We start from the raw sequence: 20,594 nt of genomic DNA, 5'->3' as shown, positions 1-20,594 counted from the left end.
TGGAGTCAACCTCCACACTCCAGGAGGGGCTCAGGTCATAGAGGAGGATTGGAAGTCGGGGGTGGGGTGGAGGTGTGTGTCTCCTTTCAGGAGCCCACCAGCCGAGCTGCTAAGATGGAGGCCTCGGACGGGCTAGGGGGAGAAGGGGACAAGGCGCAAGAGAAGGTGAAGCGGGGAATTTGGGTGACAAATGACAATAAAGGAGAAGATAGTGAGGGAGGGAACATTGAAAAAAAAAAGCAAGGAGCTAACAGAAGATTCAAGGAAAAAGATAGGAAGGGAAAGGAAGTGATTAGAGACCTAGAAAATGATAACCTTGCTTTGGATTAGAGGTTCCACCTTGCTGTTTGATTTGACAGTTAGCCAGGGTGTCTTTTGCTTCCTGGTGTCTGGAGTAGATGCTGTTGGAGGGAATAGATGATCCAAAAGTTCATTAGCTTATTTATAAGGGCATTTACATCATCTTTGTGAAGCAGTGTGGTTTAATGGATTACTGGACCTAGAATCAGGAAGCTCTGGGTTTAAATCCCCCTTCAGACTCTTCCAGACTCAGAGTCCTCATCAGTAAAATGAGGATAATTATAGCACCTACCTCTTGGGATTGTTGTGACAATCAAATGAGATAATATGTACAAAATATTTTGCTTAAAGATCTATGTAACTGTAAGTTGTTGTTGTTATCTTCATGTATTATCCTGAAAAGCTGTTTATACCTAACTCGAATTTGTATAAATGAATCAATTAATGTATCCCTCAATTAAGTGTCCCTAAAACAGCCTCTTGCCCCTTGATTTTCAGGAGTCCTTTTCTCTGAAAGCTGAATGGATCTACTGGGAAAGACACTTAATGTATAGCTTTTAATTCATTTGTTGATACATTCATTATCCAATATTTCTGTCATTCAGTAGTACCTTCTACTTTATTTTGCCTTGCCTAGAGGCAAGGCAGGGTGAGGCACAGCATAAGAGTAGAGGAGAGAGAACCAGACTGGGAGGCAAGAAGACCTGGGTTCTGGACTAGCCTCTGATTTATGCTAACTGTGTGATCCTGGGCAGGTCGCTTAATGTCTCAGGGCTCTGGACAGCTTTAATAGAGGGACTTTCCTAAGTCAATTAAGTCAGAAGTCTGGTTTTAAAAATATGCAAGGCATTAGGCTGTGTGTGTGTTCGTCCTTCGTTGCCAAAGACGACTATGCCATCAGAGAAGTAATGACATGACTTGTACTTGATTTTGTTTTGAGTGAGGGAGGGCTGGGCAGGTCACCAGCCTCACTTCTCTGAATCCAGTGACCAGATATTCGTCAGGATGATTAGAGATGACCCAGGATGAGGCAATTGGGGTTAAGTGACTTGCCCAAGGTCACACAGCTAGTGAATGTCAAATGTCTGAGGTGAGATTTGAACTCAGATCCTCCTTACTCCTGCACTGGTGCTCTATCCATGGCACCACCTAGCTGTCCCAAGGCATTAGTCTAGAGGCTAGAGAGATGAAGAGGTATGAGACAGAATCCCTGTTCTCAGAGTCATAATCTAGACTGTAGTCTAGAGAGGGAGACCAGATATGTAGGAAGGCAAGATAGCAGCACAGATTCTTTAATGCCATAGTACCTTGCATGCAGTAGGCATTCAAGAAGCATTTGTTGAATTGAATAATAACTGCCACTTTTGGAGCACTTACCCTTGGTTACATAGCTAGTAATCTGACCAAGGGGAAGATCTGAGCCTGGGTCTTCCTGGCTCCAAGTCTAAACCATGGCTGATTAAATGTTGAGCATTCAGGGGAGGAATATGACTACAGAAGAAGGAGAGCTCCTTGTGGACTGTGGGGCTGTTGCAGAAGACTTGGGGGAAGCAGAACTTTCACTGGGCCTTGAACAGTGGAGAGAAGGTATTTCAGACCAAAAAACTTTGTGAGCAATGGATAGAGGGGAAACACTATTAGTATTCCACTAAGGAAAACTTCAAAACCTGTCACTTCCAGGTTGATGAATTCTGAAATTCCCTTATCTGATCACAATCTGTTGTCATTCCAACTATCCCTCTGCTTTGCAACCCCAAATCCCTCATCTATTGAGTTCTTTCCTAGCTGTCAACCCTGCGTTGACTACCTTCTCTTCCCTTCTTTATCTTCACCTATGGGTGAACCAGTTCAGTTTCTACACTGTCCTCTTCTTTCCAGTCCCAGGACCATTCCCACTATGCACAGCCTCTGTTGCTACTCATGTGCTATTGAATGAAGCTATCTAACTCGATTTTGTTACATTATCTCAACTGGGGCCCCACTGTGGCAAAGAGATTCTTTTACACCTCCCTAATGGACTCATTATCCCTCTCACCACAGAGGCTTTTCCAAACCTCTTCATCCTTTCTCAAACTTCCCATTGCTCCCCTTTCCTCTGTACTCTCAGCTGAGAACCTTGTCTCATATTTCATTGAAAAAACTGAGGTCATTTCCTGAGAGCTCCCTTTTTTCCCTTCTTTCTCATCTTACATCACCTGAATGCCTTCTTCTGCTTCACCTCAATGTCACACGAAGACGTGGGCATTCTCTTTGCCGAGGCAAACTCTTTTACATACACAGGATCCTGTCCCCCCTATCTTCTATAGATTTCCCCCTTTATAATCCCCACTTTCTACTTCAATATTTTTTTCTGTCTACTGGCTATTTCCCTACAAATGTGCCTGTGTCTCCTCCAACCTTAGAAAACCTCAAAACTCACTTGATCCACTGTTCATCCACATTAGTTATTGTCCTCTATCTCTTCACCCTTTTGTAGCTAAATTCTTTGAGAAGGCCATCTAATAAACCTGCCTCCACTTTCTTTCCTCTCATTCTCTTATCACTTCTTTTTCAACCTCGTCATTCAACTGGAACTTCTCTCTCCAAATAATCTCTTAATTGCTATATCTAACAGCCTTTTCTCAGTCCTCATCCTCCTTAAGCTCTCTGCAGTCTTTGATACTGTCCATCACCCTCTTCTCCTTGATACTCTGTTCTCACTAGATTTTCATGACACTGCTCTGTCCTGAGTTTTCTCCTCCCACCATTTTAACTGCTCCTCAAGTCTCTTTTGATAGATCTTTGTCCAGATCATACCTAGAGTGTCCTCTAGGGCTCTAGTTTTAGACCTTTTCTTCTTCTATATGCTTCCACTTAGTGGTTTCATCAGTTCCTTTTTTTCCACCAGTTCCATCAGTTCCAGTTTTATCATCTCTATGCAGATGATTCTCAGATTTACTTAACACCTAGCCCTAACCTTTCCCCAGCCTCCAGATTTGAATCTCCAATTGTCTATGGGACATTTTGAACAGGATATCTCATAGATATCTTTTTTCAAATTAAATTTTACTTTCAGTTATGAATTCTCTCCCTTCCATCTCCCCCTCACTCACTTGTTGAGAAAGTATGAAAAACAAAACCTGTTAAAAAATATGTAGTTAAACAAAACAAATTTTACCATTAGGCATATCCAAAAAAATATGTTTCAATCTGCATTCTGAGTCCAGCACCTCTGTGATAAGTACCATGTCTCATCATGAGTCCTCTGGAATTGCTGGAGTTCCTAAGTCTTTTAAAGTTGCTTATCTTTGCAATATTGTTATTACATGAACTTTTCTGTTGCTGCTCACTTCATTTTGCATCAATTCATATGAGTCTTCCTGGGTTTCTCTGAAATGATCCCCTTCATAATTTCTTATAATACAATAGTGTTTTATCATATTCATATACCATAACTTGTTGAGCCATTCTACAATTCCTGGGCATCCCTTCTGCCCATGATGGCCTTCTTGGCCACCATGAAAAGAATTTCTATAAATATTTGTGCATATACAAGTCCTTTTCCTATGATCTCTTGGGGGGAGTTTTGTGAATAAACTTAGTAGTGGTATTGCTGGATCAAAGGGTATGCACAACTTAATAGTTTTTTGGGTATACTTCCCAATTGATTTCCAGAATGGCTGAAACAGATCAGAGCTCCACTAACAATGTATTAATGGGTCTATTTTACCACAGTCCCTCTAGCATTTAACATTTTCCTTTTTTTCAGCTTTGTCAATGTGATAAGTATGAAATGGTACTTCAGAATTGTTTTAATTTGGACTCTTCTAATTATTAGTGATTTAGAACATTTTTTACATGGTTATTGATAGTTTAGATTTCTTCTTTGGAAAATTACTATTCATATCCTTTGATCATTTGTCAATTGGGGAACAGTTCTTATTCTTAACAATTTGAATCAGTTCCCTATATGTTTTCAAAATGAAACTTGCATTTTAAAAAATGCTACAGAATTTTTTTCATAATTTCCTGCTTCTCTTTTAATTTTGCCTACATTGGTTTAGTTTGTGAAAGAATTTTTAGGTTTTGTGTAATCAGAAATTGCCCACTTTACCTTCTGTGAGCAGATAATAATAATAATAATATTTTATTTTGTCATTAAATTTTCCCATATACATAAATTTAATAATTTTTTTTCCACATTCTTCTGATTTGTTTATGATGTTACCCTTTACATCTAAATCACTTACCCATTTGGAGTTTGCTTTAGTATATGGTATGAGATGTCCTATTCCTTGTTTCTGTGAAACTTGTTTTCCCAACAGTTTTTGTCAAATGCCCCAATAGGTGGGATATCTTAAATTCATAAACATCTTAATAAATATCTTAAATTCAACACATCAAAAACTGAACTTATTATTTTCCTCCCCCCAAAGAACCTTTCCCTCCTCTGAATTTCCCTTTTACTGCAGAGGGCACTACTATTCTCCCAGTCACCTTGGCTTAAGCAACTGAGGTGTCATCCTCTACTCCTTGCTGTCACTCTCCCTTCATATCCAAGTCTTTCCTTGTCATTGTCATCTTGTCAATTCTACCTTTGTGGTATATGCCCTCTTCTCTGCCACTGTTGTGATGCAGGCTCTCATCACTTTATACCTGGACTTTCAATAGTTTTCTGGTTAGTTTCCCTGTGCTCTCCAGTCCATCCTCTACTCAGCTGGATCAAATGGATTTTCCTAAAATACATGGCTGACCATCACCTTCCTGCTCAATAAACTCCAGTGACTATTATTTCTCAGATCAAATATAAAATCCTCTGTCTGACTTTTAAAGTCTTTCATATCCTGCCCCTTTCCAATCTTTACCAATCTTATTACATCTTGCTCTTCTTCATGTACTCTGTGATGCAGTGACACTGACTTCCTTGCTGTCTCTTGCACAAGACACCCTTTCCAACTCTAGGCATTTTCACTAGCTGTCCCCCATGCCTGTAATCATTTCCCTTTTGGTCTACCATCTTCTGGCTTCCCTGGTTCCCTTCAAGTTTCAGCTAAAATCTTACCTTAAAGAAACCTTTCTCCCTTAATGTTAGTGCCTTCTCTTTGGGTTTATTTCTAATTTATCCTGTATATATCTTGTTTGACATAGTTGCTTTATGTTGTCTTGCCTTTTAGAAAGTGAGCAGGTACTGATAGCAGGTGCTGCTGCTTTTCTTTGTATCCTTGATGGGATACAGACTCTGGGAACCTCTTTGAACTCTCCTTAAATCTTCCCACTTGATCTGGCAGTGTCTTGAGGCCCATAAGCTTTTCACTATCACTATGCCCAAATCTCTGTTATACTTCCCACCCTTGATCCTATCAAAATCCCATTCTCCAAGCTACTGGCTGGTTCCATCAAGATTCTCCCTAGATTTGATCTTTATTCACCCCAGGGTACTGGTCATTCCCATCAAGTCCTGTAGACACCCCAGGCTACTGACCACTCCCATTAAGACCATCCCTGAAACCCTCAGACTACTAGACCACCCCCAGATCCCTTGCCTCCATGAAGTTGCTCAGTTTCAATCTAGCTCAGACTCCATCTAGCTCAGATTGTATCTGGCCCACTTGTTAATACAAACATCGCACGTGCTTAGGCTCCTTAAGAGTCAACCCAATATGGCAAATCTTCAATAAACTTTGTTTTACTTTGGCTGAAAGAAGGCTTGAATCAAATTCATTCAGCAGGACCCAGCGTGTCAGTATTTTGGGGTCCCCAGCATCCCAAACCTCAACATCCCCAGTGCTTAGCACAATGTCTGGCATATAGTAGGTGTTTAATAAATGCTTGGTGACTGACTTTCAATGCCACATGGATTTAATTATTTACACTTGGCTTCAGGTAAAATTACAAATCCAGCTACTATTATATTTGTTTGCATTCAGTTCCCCAGCAGCCCTTGTAAACAACTGCTGGGGTCCTACTAGCCTTGATAACTCATGTATGCTAGCTAATAAGTTAAATGTTTTTGCTGAAAAATCTTAAGCAGGCTTCAGCTGGAGTTGGGCAGGATACATTTGCCTGAATCAATTGCTTATTGGATGCCCATGTCCTAGTGTCCCTATTTTTAAAGTTGGTTCATTGTTTGGGATTGGAGTCAGGAGGGCATTTAATATGGTTTACTCTCTGTTAATATTGGTTTGAAAGAGTTGGGGAGGAAATGAAAGTGTCATGTTGGAGCTTTGGGACATAGTGGCCCAGTCCAGACGGCCAGGTTGGCTTCAGCTGAAACCCTGATCCACCCCACCCCTCTAGATAGAAACAGAGACTAGTCCCTCCACCCCAGGCCTGGCCTGTGTCTTACAGGTGACAGAGGCACCCTGTCTAGAGAGAAACTCCAGCACCATCCCAGCTGGAGACTCACTCATCCGCCATGCAGAGGGTCTGGGACAGGACACCTTCAAAATTGTGAGTGAGGAATTTGTCTAGTTTTGTCTCATTTCTTTGACCCTTTTGAAAGTGTGGGTAGATCTCATATCTACAGGGTACTTCCACCAAGCCAAAGACCCTTGGAGATGTGAGGGTAGACAGTCAGACATCAGTCATCATTTCCCCTGCCTTCAGGCACTGGGGTCAAAGATCCATTTTATCTCTTAGATAGAGAGCTGGGAACTGGGGGAGGGAAGGAGCAGGGAGAAGACTGGCCCCTGGACTAAGCAATAGATTCCCTTTAATTGTATGGAATCTTCTGCTTTGTTCTGGCTGCCCCATGACCAGAGTGAAAATAAGCCCCTGACTTTTTCTAACCGTGTCTGTTGTCTCCTTTTAGTGTAAAGAATACTTGAGACCTCTAAAGAAGTTTCTTCGAAAGTTGCACTTGCCCCGGGACCTACCCCAAAAGAAGAAACTTAAGTACATGAAGAGGAGCCTGATGGTTCTAGGAGACCACATCAATACCTTCCTGCAGCATTATTGCCGAGCTTGGGAAATCAAGCATTGGAGGAAGTATGGCACGTCCCTCCCCAAACGTCCCACTACTGAGTTCCCTCCGTCATAGGATCATTGTGAGACTGAAAGGAGGGAGAGAGGAAAAGAAAGATTGAGACACTATTTTTGTCAAGTAGGTCTCTGGGCCACCCCTACCCCATTTAATCAATCAACCAATCAGCCAACAAGCTGTGCCAGGAACTCTGTTAAGTACAAAAGTACAACAGTCCCAGATCTCAAGGAGCATACCTTCTAATAGGGTGACAACATATACATATATAAATAAATATATATGTACTAATGAATCTAAGGTATTTTGGGGAGAAAAGGCACTAGCAGTTGAGGAAGTCCAAAGAGCTTCAGGTAGGAGGGACCCATGAGTGGGGGTTGAAGTGAAAAAAATGTTCAATAACCTTTACTCTTTGGGAGAAATGGGGTCAATGGGGAGCCTTGAGGATGTCAAGGACTGGGGGAAATGGTAAGAGGAATGTGAGAGGTATGTATTTAAGGCAGCACTGCTCCCAACATGATCATGCCTGGTATCTTAACATCTCTTGAGCACCAAGAGGGCTACATGTTCTCCTGAACTCAGAACTCCATTGTACAAAGATGACACCAGTCAATAAACATTGTGTCTGTTACATGCCATGCAATGTGCTAAGCATTGAAGATATAATTCATATAAAAAGACAGACTCTTCCTTCAAGGAATTTAAAATCTAGCACCTTAAAGGGTAACATCTTATTAAGTTATTCAAAGAAAGAAGGGGGAAGCTCTTGACTTGCTCAGCAAACTAAGGTATCCTTAAATTGACACTTCCCCCACTTTCTACCCATTTTCCAACACCTCCCAAATAATTCAGCCTTATTTGTGTGATCTGGGATAAGGCAATCAAAGCCAGGGCATTTTGACTCCCCATTGAGGGAGATAGCTTCCCCTTTGGCCCAGCTTTTATCAATGCTCAGGTGTCTTCCTGTCTCTTCTCCCCAGGATGCTGTGGCGTTTCATCTCCCTCTTCTCAGAGCTGGATGCCAAACTATTGCGCCGACTGTATAAGTACAGCAAGAGTGACCAGAATGCCAAATTCCTGGTAAAGAAGGTCTCCTTCCCATCCCCCATCCTGCTTCCTTCATCCCACAGGTTCCTCTGGGAGACATGGGTAGTGTTCTCATTGATTTAACTTGGATCATAGAAGAAACTAGAGATCCCTGGCAGGAGTGTGAGAGATGTTCAGGACACCTTGTTTTGTTTCTTCTCCCTTGGAACATCCAGGGAATAGGGAACAAGGTCACTGTGGGCTGAGTAATGGGACTTTCCCTGTCCAAATGAGTACCAGTCACAGGACTGGCTGGGAAAGCCAGCTGCTTCCCATCTCCAGCTCCCCAAACAAAGCAGTGAGGTAGAAACCAAAGGTGGAAAGGACTCAGTCTAGAGTCCAGAGTTCACTAAGTTATTCACCTTTATTTTATTTTATTGCCTTCAGCCAGATTTTTTGAGAGGCCAAGAGTAAAGTGGGGAGAGAGGATTCCGCTTGAAGGCATGTTGAGAACTGGAGTCCTAGTTTTGTTTTTCAGAGAGGAAGGCAGCAGTTTCTGACCCAAGGATTCTAATGCCAGCTGCAGGTCACTTTCCCCAACTTTGTCTATGTTTGGAGGGTGGAGTGAGAGAGACTAAGAATTTGGTGTTCCCTTTTCCCTTCCCTGATGCATGAGCTCCCTGGCTCATGTTTATACCTGTATGCTTACAGGTGGCATTCCGGCCCTTGGATACCACAGAGAGAGTCACCTCCCCTACTGAGCAAAGTAACAGCCTGCCCAAGCTCTATAATGCCTGGGGCCTCCACCGGGACTCCAGCTGTACAAAAGAAAAGCTCCACAGGATGCAGGGCTATGCCCCAGAAGCCTCCCTTTCTGGGGAGCAGAAACATGGGGGCCAGGTCAAGAGAGGTAATGCCAATATGGTTCCAGGAGGGAAATCCCTGGGAGAATTGACCCCAGTACTAGCTACTCAAGATCAGGGCAGTATATCCAGGTAGCTGGAGAGCAATATCAAACATGTTTCTCCCCCAGAGGCAAAAAAGAAGCAAGAAATGAGGGTTTAGCTGCAGTGCAAAACCAATGATGGTCAAGAGTTCAGGCTCCCTGGGTGTTCAAATGAACTCTGGATGTTGTAGAGAAGACTCCTGAAAAGGGTGGGAGGTTGCCCTAAATGACTGCCAAGATCCCTTCCAAAGGGGAATAATGAAGCTGTAGGATTAAAAAATTAGGATTACTCTAATAAAGGGACCAGTCCTAAGAGGTGGAAGTGAGGGGCAAAATACCAACCCTTCTGCTCTGCCTAGGACTGTGTGAGGCCCTAACATTGTGATAATAATGACAGTAACTGACATTTTATAGCATTTTAACGTTTGTTAGGAGCTTTACGTATATTGTTTCCTTTGATACTGATAAGAGTTCTTGGAGGTTGGCACTCTATTATCCCTATTTTGCAGATGAGGAAACTGAGGCTCAAGGAGATTAAGTGACTTGCCCCAGGGTCACAGAAGTGTTGAAGTCAAGACTCAGACCCAGGTTGTCCCGATATAAATTTAAAACTTTATCTTCTTTTCTCACAAGAGTTGATAAGGGCTAGGGAATACCTAGGGAACTTGAGAAAGAGCACATTGTTCTGAAGAGCTTACAACTCAGGGCCTCAAGAAAAACCTTTTTCATCCCAAATTCCACTGGATCTGCTGACATGAGCCTTTTCCACTCCCACACTTGGTCTCAGCCCACAGGGTGGCACTGCTGTGAGCACAAATTTGAGCCAAACAGGAATGTAGGGGTTGAAGAGAGAACAGGAATCAGAGCAATATGAACATATTGAACATCTACTGTGTGCAGACCACCATCCTGGGTGCTAAAAAAATAAAAGAGAGAAAGATAAAGTATTATGGATATTTAAGTAGGGAGAGGAGCTCTTAGAGAGCTAGCCCAATCCCCTATTTTACAGAGTCTCACATCCTGAGAAATGAAATAATTTGACCCAGGTTAACATGAATCACTGTCAATATAGGTACTTCCCTCTTTCTTCGATTGTTCAGGAGTATAGTATCAGAAGTGGTATCACTGTATTAAAGGGTACGTATAATTTAGTAATTTGGGAAGCATAGACCCAAGTTGCATTCCAGAATTGCTGAATCATTTCACAGCTCTTCCAGAATGAGTTATTGTGCCTGTTTTCCTGCAGGTTACCTTAATATTTGTCACTTTTTCTTGGTCAGCTTTGCCAATCTGAGCAGCTCAGAGTTGCTTTAATTTTCATTTCTTTAATTATTAGTGATTTGGAGCAATCTTTTTCATATGGCTATTGATAGCTTAGTTTTTTCCTTTGAACACAATTTATATTCTTTGACCATTTGTCAACTGGAAAATGGTTCTTATTTTTATATATCCAAATCATTTTTTTGTGTGTATTTTGGAAATAAGACCTATATCAGAGAAATGCTTCAAAGATTCCCCCACATTCACCCCCAGTTAAAAAATTATTTCATTTTTAATTGATAAAAATTAACCTTTTCTCACTCTAGTGTCCCTCCCACATGGAAAAAGAAAGAAAAACAAAACTTTTTAACAAATATGATTAGTAATAATAGTAACGAGCATTTATATATCACTTTAAGGTTTGTGTGCTTAACAAATATTCTTTCATTTTTATCTTCACAAAAACTCTCAGAAAAAGGTGCTACTATTATTCCTATTTTACAAATGAGGAAACCAAGACAGACAGAAGTTCAGTGGTTTGCCCAAAGTCACACAGTTAGGGTAGGAGGTCACATTTGAACTCAAGTCTTCCTGATTCATCACTGCATTGGCCATGTCCAAAAAGCGTTTTTTTGTCTCACTCTGCATACTGAGCCCTTTACTTCTCTATCAGGAGATGTGCAATAGATTTCGTCATGAGTCCTCTGAAATTATGGTCAGTCATTGTGTTGATCAGTTTCCTGTTCTCTCTTTGTAAAGAAGAGGGTGGAAAGAGAAGAATGTTTTCACCAAGAGGGCTCCAGGTTTGACGTAATCTGTCTTTGCTCCTCTGCCTCTCTTCTCTCACGTCCAAGCCCAATTACAGGTTCTTAGTCTTTCTAATTCCTCTTTGTGATCTACCCTCCAAAGTTAAATTTTTACTTTCCTTTTTTCCCTTTCACTTCTCTTTCCCTGTTGAGCAAAATATATTTCTGCACTCACCTATTTATGTATTCCCTTCTTTGACTAGTTTAGATTAAAGTGAGGCACAAATGTCAATGCTCTTTCCCAACCCCTTCCTCCTTGTTTGTAGTTTTCAACTTGTCCATATAAATTATGTGAGAATTTCCCCCATCTTTTCTCTCTTGCCCTATAACATATTTCTTTCCTCCCTCCCTTTCCTTTCTTCCAAGAACATTAAGACATTAAAAAAAAAACAAAACACCCTCTAGGCCCTCTGTCTCCTTAGACTCGCTCTACAGTGCCTGACAACAATAAGAGCTGTAGGGGGCAACATCTATCATGGCCTATATTAGAATATAAAGTCATCCATGTTTACTTACTTGTGATTGATTATTCACTCATATTTGCCTTTGTATGTATCCCTTGATTCTTCTGTTTGTATTTTAGAGTTCCTATGCAACTGTGATCTTTTCATCAGGAAGGCTTGAAAGTACTCTATTTCCTTAAAGGTTCATTTTCCCCCTTTAGGATTATACTCAGTTTTGCTGAGAAAGTTACATTTGTTTGTAAGCCTAACTCTTTGGTCTTCTGAAACATTGTATTCCAAGATCTCCACTTCTTTATAGTGGTGATTGCTAAATCTTATGCGATCCTAATTGCAGTTCCTTGGCGCATTAAATCTTTTTCTCACGGTTTGCAGTGATTTTTCTTTGACCTAGAAGGTCTGAATTTTGGCTATAATATTCAAGGGAGTTTTAAATTGTTATTCTGCCCTCTGTTATTCTGCCTTCTAAGACATCTAGGTAGTTTTCTTTTAACAATTTCTTAAAATATGATGTCTAAGCAATTTTTTGGCCATGGCTTTCCAATAGTGTTGAATGACCTCTTCTTGATCTGTTTACCAGGTCGGCTATTTTTTAAATTTTAATTTATTTTCAGTTTCATATTGTCTACCTTTTTTGGTCCCCTTCTGCACTTTTTGAGAGAAAATCAAAGATATTATTATTATACATATAGTCATGCAGAACATATTTCTGCATTAGCCATGTTCCAAAATGAAAATAGGAAGAAAAATAAAGGAAAAAATATGCTTCAATCTGCACTGAGTCCATTAGCATTTTATATTATGTGTCCTTTTATATTATGAGTGTGGTGGTGGATCATTGTATTCATCAGAGTTACTCTTTCACAGCTGTTTTTCCTTACAATATTGCTGTTACTATATAGACTGTATTCCTGGTTCTGCTCACTTCAATTTGTATCAGTCACATAAGTCTTCCCAGGTTTTTCTGAAACCATATTCTTCATAATTTCTTATTGCAAAATGGTATATCATATTTATATACCATAAATTGTTCAGTAATTCCTCAATTCATGGGCATCCCAGTCAGTGTCCAATTCTTTGCCACCACAAAAAGAGCTGTTATATTTTTGTACATATGGGACTTTTTCATTTATGAAATCATTTTTGGCCTAAAAAAATCCAACTCTTTACCTCTTCTCAGACTCCTAGTTGAACTTGTGCTCAAACTGTGCTTTTCTTTTCTTATCTTTTGTTATTTATTTAACTTTTTACATACATTTTCACAAAATTTTGGGTTCCAAATTTTCTCCCCATTTCTCCCCTCCCCTCACCCCAAAATGCCAAGCATTCTAATTGCCCCTATCACCAATCTGCCCTCCCTTCTAACATCCCTCCCTTCCCTTGTCCCCATCTTCTCTTTTGTCCTGTAGAGCCAGATAACTTTCTATACCCCATTACTTGTATTTCTTATTTCCTAGTAGCAAGAACAATACTTGACAGTTGTTCCTAAAACTTTGACTTCCAACTTTTCTTCATGCCTCCCTCCCCACCCATTCCCTTTGGGAAGGCAAGCAATTCAATATAAGCCATATCTGTGTAGTTTTGTAAATGACTTCCATAGTAGTCGTGTTGTGTAAGACTAGCTATATTTCCCTCCATCCTATCCTGCCCCCCATTGCTTCTATTCTCTCTTTTGATGCTGTCCCTCCCCAGGGTGTTGACTTCAAATTGCTCCCTCTTCCCACTGCCTTCCCTTCCATCATCCCCCCCACCCTGCTTGTCCCCTTATCCCCCACTTTCCTGTATTGTAAGATAGGTTTTCAAACCAAAATGAGTGTGCATTTTATTCCTTCCTTTAGTCGAATGTTATGAGAGTAAGCTTCATGTTTTTCTCTCACCTCCCCTCTTTTTCCCTCCACTGAAAAGTCTTTTGCTTGTCTCTTTTATGAGAGATAATTTGTCCCATTCCATTTCTCCCTTTCTCCTCCCAATATATTTCTTTCTCACCCCTTAATTTCATTTTTTTAAGATATGATCCTATCCTATTCAATTCACTCTGTGCTGTGTGTGTGTGTGTGTGTGTGTGTGTAATCTTACCAACTACCCAAATACTGAAAAGTTTCAAGAGTTACAAATATTGTCTTTCCATGTAGGAATGTAAACAGTTCAACTTTAGTAAGTCCCTTATGACTTCTCTGCTGTTTACCTTTTCATGCTTCTCTTCATTCTTGTGTTTGAAAGTCACATTTTCTTTTCAACTCTGGTCCTTTCATCAAGAATGCTTGAAAATCCTCTATTTCATTGAAAGATCATTTTTTCCCCTGAAGTATTATACTCAGTTTTGCTGGGTAGGTGATTCTTGGTTTTAGTCCTAGTTCCTTTGAATATCATATTCCACGCCCTTTGATCCCTTAATGTAGAAGCTGCTAGATCTTGTGTTATCCTGATTGTATTTCCACAATATTTGAATTGTTTCTTTCTAGCTGCTTGCAATATTTTCTCCTTGACCAGGGAACTCTGGAATTTGTCCACAATGTTCCTAAGAGTTTCTCTTTTTGGATCTTTTTCAGGTGGTGATCAGTGGATTCTTTCAATATTGATTTTGCCCTCTGGTTCTAGGATATCAGGGCAGTTTTCCTTGATAATTTTCATGAAAGATGATGTCTAGGCTCTTTTTTTGATCATGGCTTTCAGGTAGTCCCATAATTTTTAAATTGTCTCTCCTGGATCTATTTTCCAGGTCAGTTGTTTTTCCATTGAGATGTTTCACATTATCTTCCATTTTTTCATTCTTTTGGTTGTATTTTGTGATTTCTTGGTTCCTCATAAAGTCATTAGCCTCCATCTGTTCCATTCTAATTTTGAAAGAACTATTTTCTTCAGTGAGCTTTTGAACCTCCTTTTCCATTTGGCTAATTCTGCTTTTGAAAGCATTCTTCTTCTCATTGGCTTTTTGAACCTCTTTTGCCAATTGAGTTAGCCTATTTTTAAAGGTGTTATTTTCTTCAGCATTTTTTTGGGTCTCCTTTAGCAAGGTGTTGACCTGCTTTTCATACTTTTCTTGCATCTCTTTCATTTCCCTTCCCAGTTTTTCCTCCACCTCTCTAACTTGATTTTCAAAATCCTTTTTGAGCTCTTCCATGGCCTGAGCCCATTGAATATTTATTTTGGATGTTTGGGATATGGAAGCTTTGACTTCTATGTCTTTCCCTGATGGTAAGCATTGTTCTTCCTCATCAGAGAGGATGGGAGGAGATATCTGTTCACCAAGAAAGTAACCTTCTATGGTTTTATTTTTTTTCCCTTGTTTGGGTATTTTCCCAACCAGTTACTTGTCTTTTGGGTCCTTTGTCAAGAGTAGGGTATACTCTGGGAATCTGTGAGATCTCAGTTCCTCCAAGTGGCACAATCAAGTGTGTATTTGTCTGGACTCAGAGAGGGATTTTTATGTCCAGAATCCTAGCAGTACCTCTCCACAGCCACCTGGCCTCCAGTTCCCAAGTCAGCACTGGGGGCTGATTTTCAGATAAGCTGGATGGGCAGGGCCACCATTCAGTGTAAGACAAAGACCAGCTCAGACAGAGCCTCCACCCAGGGCTGAGGTAAGATTCAGTTCTTCAGTGCCCCCAGGGGTTTTAAGCTCCAACAGTGGAGCTTCTGTGAGGGCTGCTGTTCAGGCTCTGTGGCTGCTGCCTGCTGCCAGAGCTATAGGAAGGCCCTTCTCCCTTCCTGGCCAGCTGATAGAACCCCCATTACTGACCTTTGGCACCTGTGAGTTGAAGGATCTGAGGACCCACTGCTGCGACTAGAGATTTCGCCCCCAAGGTGTCCCCCTCCCAGAGTCTCATTGCACCAAGGCACTGCATGGCCAGGGCTGGGCTGGGCTCTGCTCTGCGTCCAGCGCAACCAGCATTTCCATGGGCCTTTCAGGTCACCTTGGGCTGGAAATCTCCTCCACTCTATTGTTCTCCACTTCTGCTGCTCCAGAATTTGTTGAGAGTCCCTCTCTACAAGTATTTTGTGGGCTGTGTGGGGAAACCCTGCGTAAATGTGTCTTTCTAGTCTGCCATCTTGGCTCCGCCCCCCTCAGACTGTGCTTTTTTTTTAAGGCTTTGCTTGTATGTTTTGAATCCATTCTATTTTTTAGGTTTCTGTCTTGAGCATCCCTATTATCATTATAATTTTTAAAAAGTCTTAGTATTATTTATTTTCAGTTTTCAACATTCACTTCCACAAGATTTTGAATTCCAAATTTTCTCTCCATCTCTCCCCTCCCCCTACCCCAGGACAGTGTGGACCCCAATCACTCCTTTCCCCAATCTGCCCTCCCTTCTATTATCCTCCCTCTCTTACTCTCTTCCCCACTGTCTTCCTACAGGGTGAGATAGATTTCCATACACAATTGAATGTGGGCTATTTCCTCCTTAAGTCAAATATGATGGGACTAAAGTTCACTTATTCCCTCTCACCTTCACCCTCTTCCCCTCCATTGTAAAAACTCTTTTTGCCTCTTTTATATGAGATGATTTACTACATTCTACCTCTTCCTTTCTCTTTCTCCTATTACTTTCCTTTCAACATTGATTTTATTTTTTAGGCATCCTTCCTTCATATTCAGCTCATCTTTTGCCCTCTATGTATACATACATATTACATATGTGCATATATTACACATACATATACTTACACAAATGTAACATAAACATACATGTGCATATATATACATATACATATAACATACATATATATATTCCCTCTAACTATGCTAATACTGAGAAAAGCTCATAAGTTATAAATATCATCTTTCCAAGTAGGAATGCAAACAGTTCTCTTTCCTGTTTACCTTTTCATATTTCTCTTGATTCTTGTATTTGAGAGTCAAATTTTCTACTCAGCTCTGGTCTTTTCAACAAGAATATTTGGAAGTCCTCTATTTCATTGAAATTCCATTTTTTCTCCTTTTTTTGGGGGGGGGGGTTTCTGGGTAGGTGATTCTTGGTTTTAATCCTAGCTCCTTTGACCTCTGGAATATCATATTCCAAGCCCTCTGATCCCTTAGTGTAGAAGCTGCTAAATCTTATGTTATCCTGATTGTATTTCCACAATACTTGAATTGTTTCTTTCTGGCTGATTGTAATATTTTCTCCTTGACCTGGAAACTCTGGAATTTGGCTACAATATTCCTAGGAATTTTCCCTTTGGGATCTCTTTCAGGAGGTGATTGGTGGGTTCTTTTAATATTTCTTTTACCTTCTTGGTCTAGAATATCAGGACAGTTTTACTTGATAATTTTTTTGAAAGTTGATATCCAGGCTCTTTTTTTGATCATGGTTTTCAGGTAGACCAATAATTTTAAAATTATCTCTCCTTGATCTATTTTACAAGTCACTTATTTTTCCAATGAGATATTTCACATTGTCTTCAATTTTTTTTCATTCTTTTCATTTGTTTTCCACTTTCTTGATTTCCCATAAAGTTATTAGCTTCCATTTACTCCATTCTAATTGTGAAGGAATTATTTTCTTCAGTGAGTTTTTGGACCTCCTTTTCCATTTGACTCAGTCTGCTTTTTAAGGCATTCTTCTCCTCATTGGTTTTTTCGACTTCTTTTACCATTTGAGTTTAGTCTATTTTTACAAGTGTTATTTTCTTCAGCATTTTTTTTTTGATCCCCTTTAGCAAGCTGTTGACTTGGTTTTCATGATTTTCTTGCATCATTCTCATTTCTCTTCCCAATTTTTCCTCTTCTTCTCTTACTTGATTTTCAAAATCTTTTTTGAGCTCTTCCATGGCCTGAGACCATTTCATATATTTTTTGGAGATTTTGGATGTAGAACCCTTGATTTTGATGTCTTCCTCTGATGGTATGCTTTGTTCTTCCTCATCTGAAAGGATGGAAGAAGATATCTTGTCACTAAGAAAGGAACCTTCTAAAGTCTTATTTTTTCTCCCTTTTGGGGCATTTTCCCAGCCAATTACTTGGCTTTTGAGCTCTTTTTTAAGTGGAGTGGTAGGGGCATTTGGTGGTGCAATGGATAGAGCACCAGTGCAGGAGTCAGGAGGACCTGAGTTCATATCTCACCTCAGATACTTGACACTCACTAGCTGTGTGATCTTGGACAAATAACTTAACCCCAATTGCCTCATCCTGGGTCATCTCCAGTCATCCTGATGAATATCTGGTCACTGGATTCAGATGGCTCTGGAGGAGAAGTGAGGCTGGTGACCTGCACAGCCCTCCCCCACTCTAAAGAAAGTCAAATGCAAGTCATGTCATTATTTCTCTGATGGTATGGTCTTCTTTGGCAATGAAGGATGAACACACAAGTGGAGTATGTACTGCCCCAAGTTTCAGGGGTTTTGTGCAGCTGTTTTCAGAGATGTCTCTAGGCACCTGTAAATTCTCAGTTCCTCCAATGTGGTATGATCAAAGAAGAGGTGTTTCCTCCTCTCCTGGCCTGCACTCTGGTCTGTGAGCAAACATAAGCACTCTTTTCTGCCCTGGAGCTGGAAGTAGGATTCCCTCTCCACAGTCACCACCAGCTCTGCCATGCCAGTATTCCTCCTCACCCCATGACTGCTCCCCAGGACTGTGACCCAAATCATACACATGATTCCCCCACCATCTGTAGTTTAAGAGCTCCATAAGTAGCCACCGCTGCAGCAGATTGGGGTTGGAGCTGGACCATGTTCCTCCCTCACCCAGGTGAGAGAACTTTCCCACTGACCTTTGAAGCTGCCTTTGGCATTTATTGGTGGAAAAGTCTGGAAACTGCTACAGCTGCTAGTGAATCAACACCCTGAGGCCTGCTCCAGTCCCATCTGTGCTGGTGTGGTCCACGCTTGGCTGCACTCCACTCTGAGTTACTGCAATAGACCCTTCCTCTTGGCCTTTCAGATTTTCTTGGGCTGGAAATGTTTCACACTGTCATTTTGTGGCTTCTGTTGCTCTAGAATTTGTCATTTTTTACAGGCATTTTGAGGGGTTTGGGGAAGTGCTCAGGTAGGTCCCTGCTTCTACTCTACCATCTTGCCTCTGCTCCCCTACCCCCGTTATAACTTTTTATGGTAAGATTTTATTACCATAGTTTGCTAGTTCTTCCAGCATTACTTCAGGGCACAATCAGGGTCAGAATTACAGAGATATTGTTTGTTTCTATACTTGTTGCTCACTCAGCATACATAACTTAATTCACAACTGCTTCCTGCCCCAGATCACCAGCCTTATTTGTTATACTCTTCTCCATCCTCACTGGATCTGTGACCCAGCACTGGTTAGTGTGCAATAGAACTATCAGTTGACACCTGTTCTTTTTCCTTGAAGTCAGGCCCCTGTTCAATCATTGTGCTGGAATGTTCAATGTTTTCATCCCTGGCTAGACCCAGTCCTTAGTATCCATAAATTTGTCTTTCTATTCTAACGAGCTGGAAATATGACCCAGTGATTTCTTTTCTTGGATTTCCCAATCAGAACTTCTTCTAGTGTGCTTTCAAGATATTTTCGGAGTAGTTGTGGGGGAAAGGTTGACCATTTTGTCTGTTCTTCCCAGTCTTTTCATCATACAAATGTTAAAATGGAGTAGAAGGAACATGAACAGGTAGTAAGCAGCAGAACCAGGACTCAGGAGAAGATAGCCTTCATCACTTAGTTTCTGTCTGCATAATAAAACTTCTTATGCTCTTTCCATTTCTTCATACTGCTTTAAATTTGGTTGAAATAGCCATTTGGTAGCAGTATTTTCTTATTATTGAAATCATGAAGATGGGGTTTGAAAGTTATTTTCATGTTTAATATGATTGTACATGCATAACCTATATCAGATTGCATGTCATATTAGGGAGAGGAATGAGGGAGAAAAAAATTTGGAACTCAAAATCTCGTAAAAGTGAATGTGGAAAATTATCTTTGCATGTAATTGGAAAAAATAAAATAGTATTAAATGGGGAAAAAGTTATTCTCAAAGTTGTGACTTAGAATGAAGAAAACAGGCCGATCATGTGGGGATTGGTTGACCTGCTAGGAGACATGGTGGGAACTGCACTGATCTGGAGTCTGGGGGCTGGAGTTCTGGTCCTTATTATGTCATTAACTACATGTGTGACCTTAGCTAATCACTCAAGTTTTCTGACTTGTTTCCTCATCTATAAAATAGAGTTGCTTTGAAGGAGAAGGGAAAGGCACTTGGATTTAATGTCTGATCAACAAAGTGACCAATCATGATTTCAGAGAACCAATAATGGACAAGACGTAATGGACTGATATGCATTTTTTGAACAAGACCATTGCAGGATTGTGTTTTGCTTGACTACACATATTTGTTACAAGGGTTTTGTTTTGTTTTTATTCTTTGATAGGGGGTGGGAAAATAAATAGATCTTTGTTCATTTAAAAAATTAAATCTCAGAAACAAATGTAAATCATTTTGGGAAAAGCAAGTTATAATAATCAACAATTTCTTTATTCCTCACACCCCTTGCTCCATGAGATGGGATTCTATGCTCACAAGATCTTCATTCCTTTTTTTTCAGACTCTGTAAAGAAACCTCCCCACAAACCAAAACTGAAGAGAAAGAGAATGAAGGAAGCCCTCAGAACCCCTGAGAGCCACCCATAGGAGGACCCACCCAGGACAGTAAACCCAGCTTCCCCATTGTCCTGAAATCACTCTGCTTACTTCAACACCTACAACCCCTTCTAGCCCAGAATCTTCCTCTCTATATCAAGGCTTTTGATTTTGGGGAGAAGAGGGTATAGGGAGAGATATGGGGGAGGGAGAGAAAACAAAATTATCTTTATTTAAAGATCATTGGGGGTGGCAATTAGTAGATAGGGAGGGAAATAAACATACTAAAATTCA

At 40.6% G+C, this 20,594-nt stretch overlaps 1 protein-coding gene across 2 annotated transcripts; it reads left to right on the top strand.

Moving 5' to 3' along the window:
- Positions 1–43: 43 nt before the first annotated feature.
- Positions 44–20,594, top strand: CHCT1 (CHD1 helical C-terminal domain containing 1). Of its 2 annotated transcripts, none has more exons than XM_072637750.1 (6): positions 44–165; positions 6,628–6,729; positions 7,091–7,266; positions 8,239–8,338; positions 8,996–9,194; positions 20,266–20,594. In XM_072637750.1, the coding sequence occupies exons 1-6, from the start codon at positions 115–117 to the stop codon at positions 20,349–20,351; spliced, it is 714 nt and encodes a 237-aa protein (XP_072493851.1). In that variant the 5' UTR covers positions 44–114; the 3' UTR covers positions 20,352–20,594. The 2 variants fall into 2 exon arrangements, with proteins under 2 accessions (XP_072493851.1, XP_072493852.1); XM_072637751.1 differs by having other exon boundaries at positions 59–165; positions 7,091–7,271; positions 20,266–20,359.

Source organism: Notamacropus eugenii, chromosome 2 (genome assembly GCF_028372415.1).
Source record: "Notamacropus eugenii isolate mMacEug1 chromosome 2, mMacEug1.pri_v2, whole genome shotgun sequence".
In the NCBI taxonomy this organism is placed as follows: domain Eukaryota; kingdom Metazoa; phylum Chordata; class Mammalia; order Diprotodontia; family Macropodidae; genus Notamacropus; species Notamacropus eugenii.
This window is presented reverse-complemented; position numbering and strand designations above follow the sequence as displayed.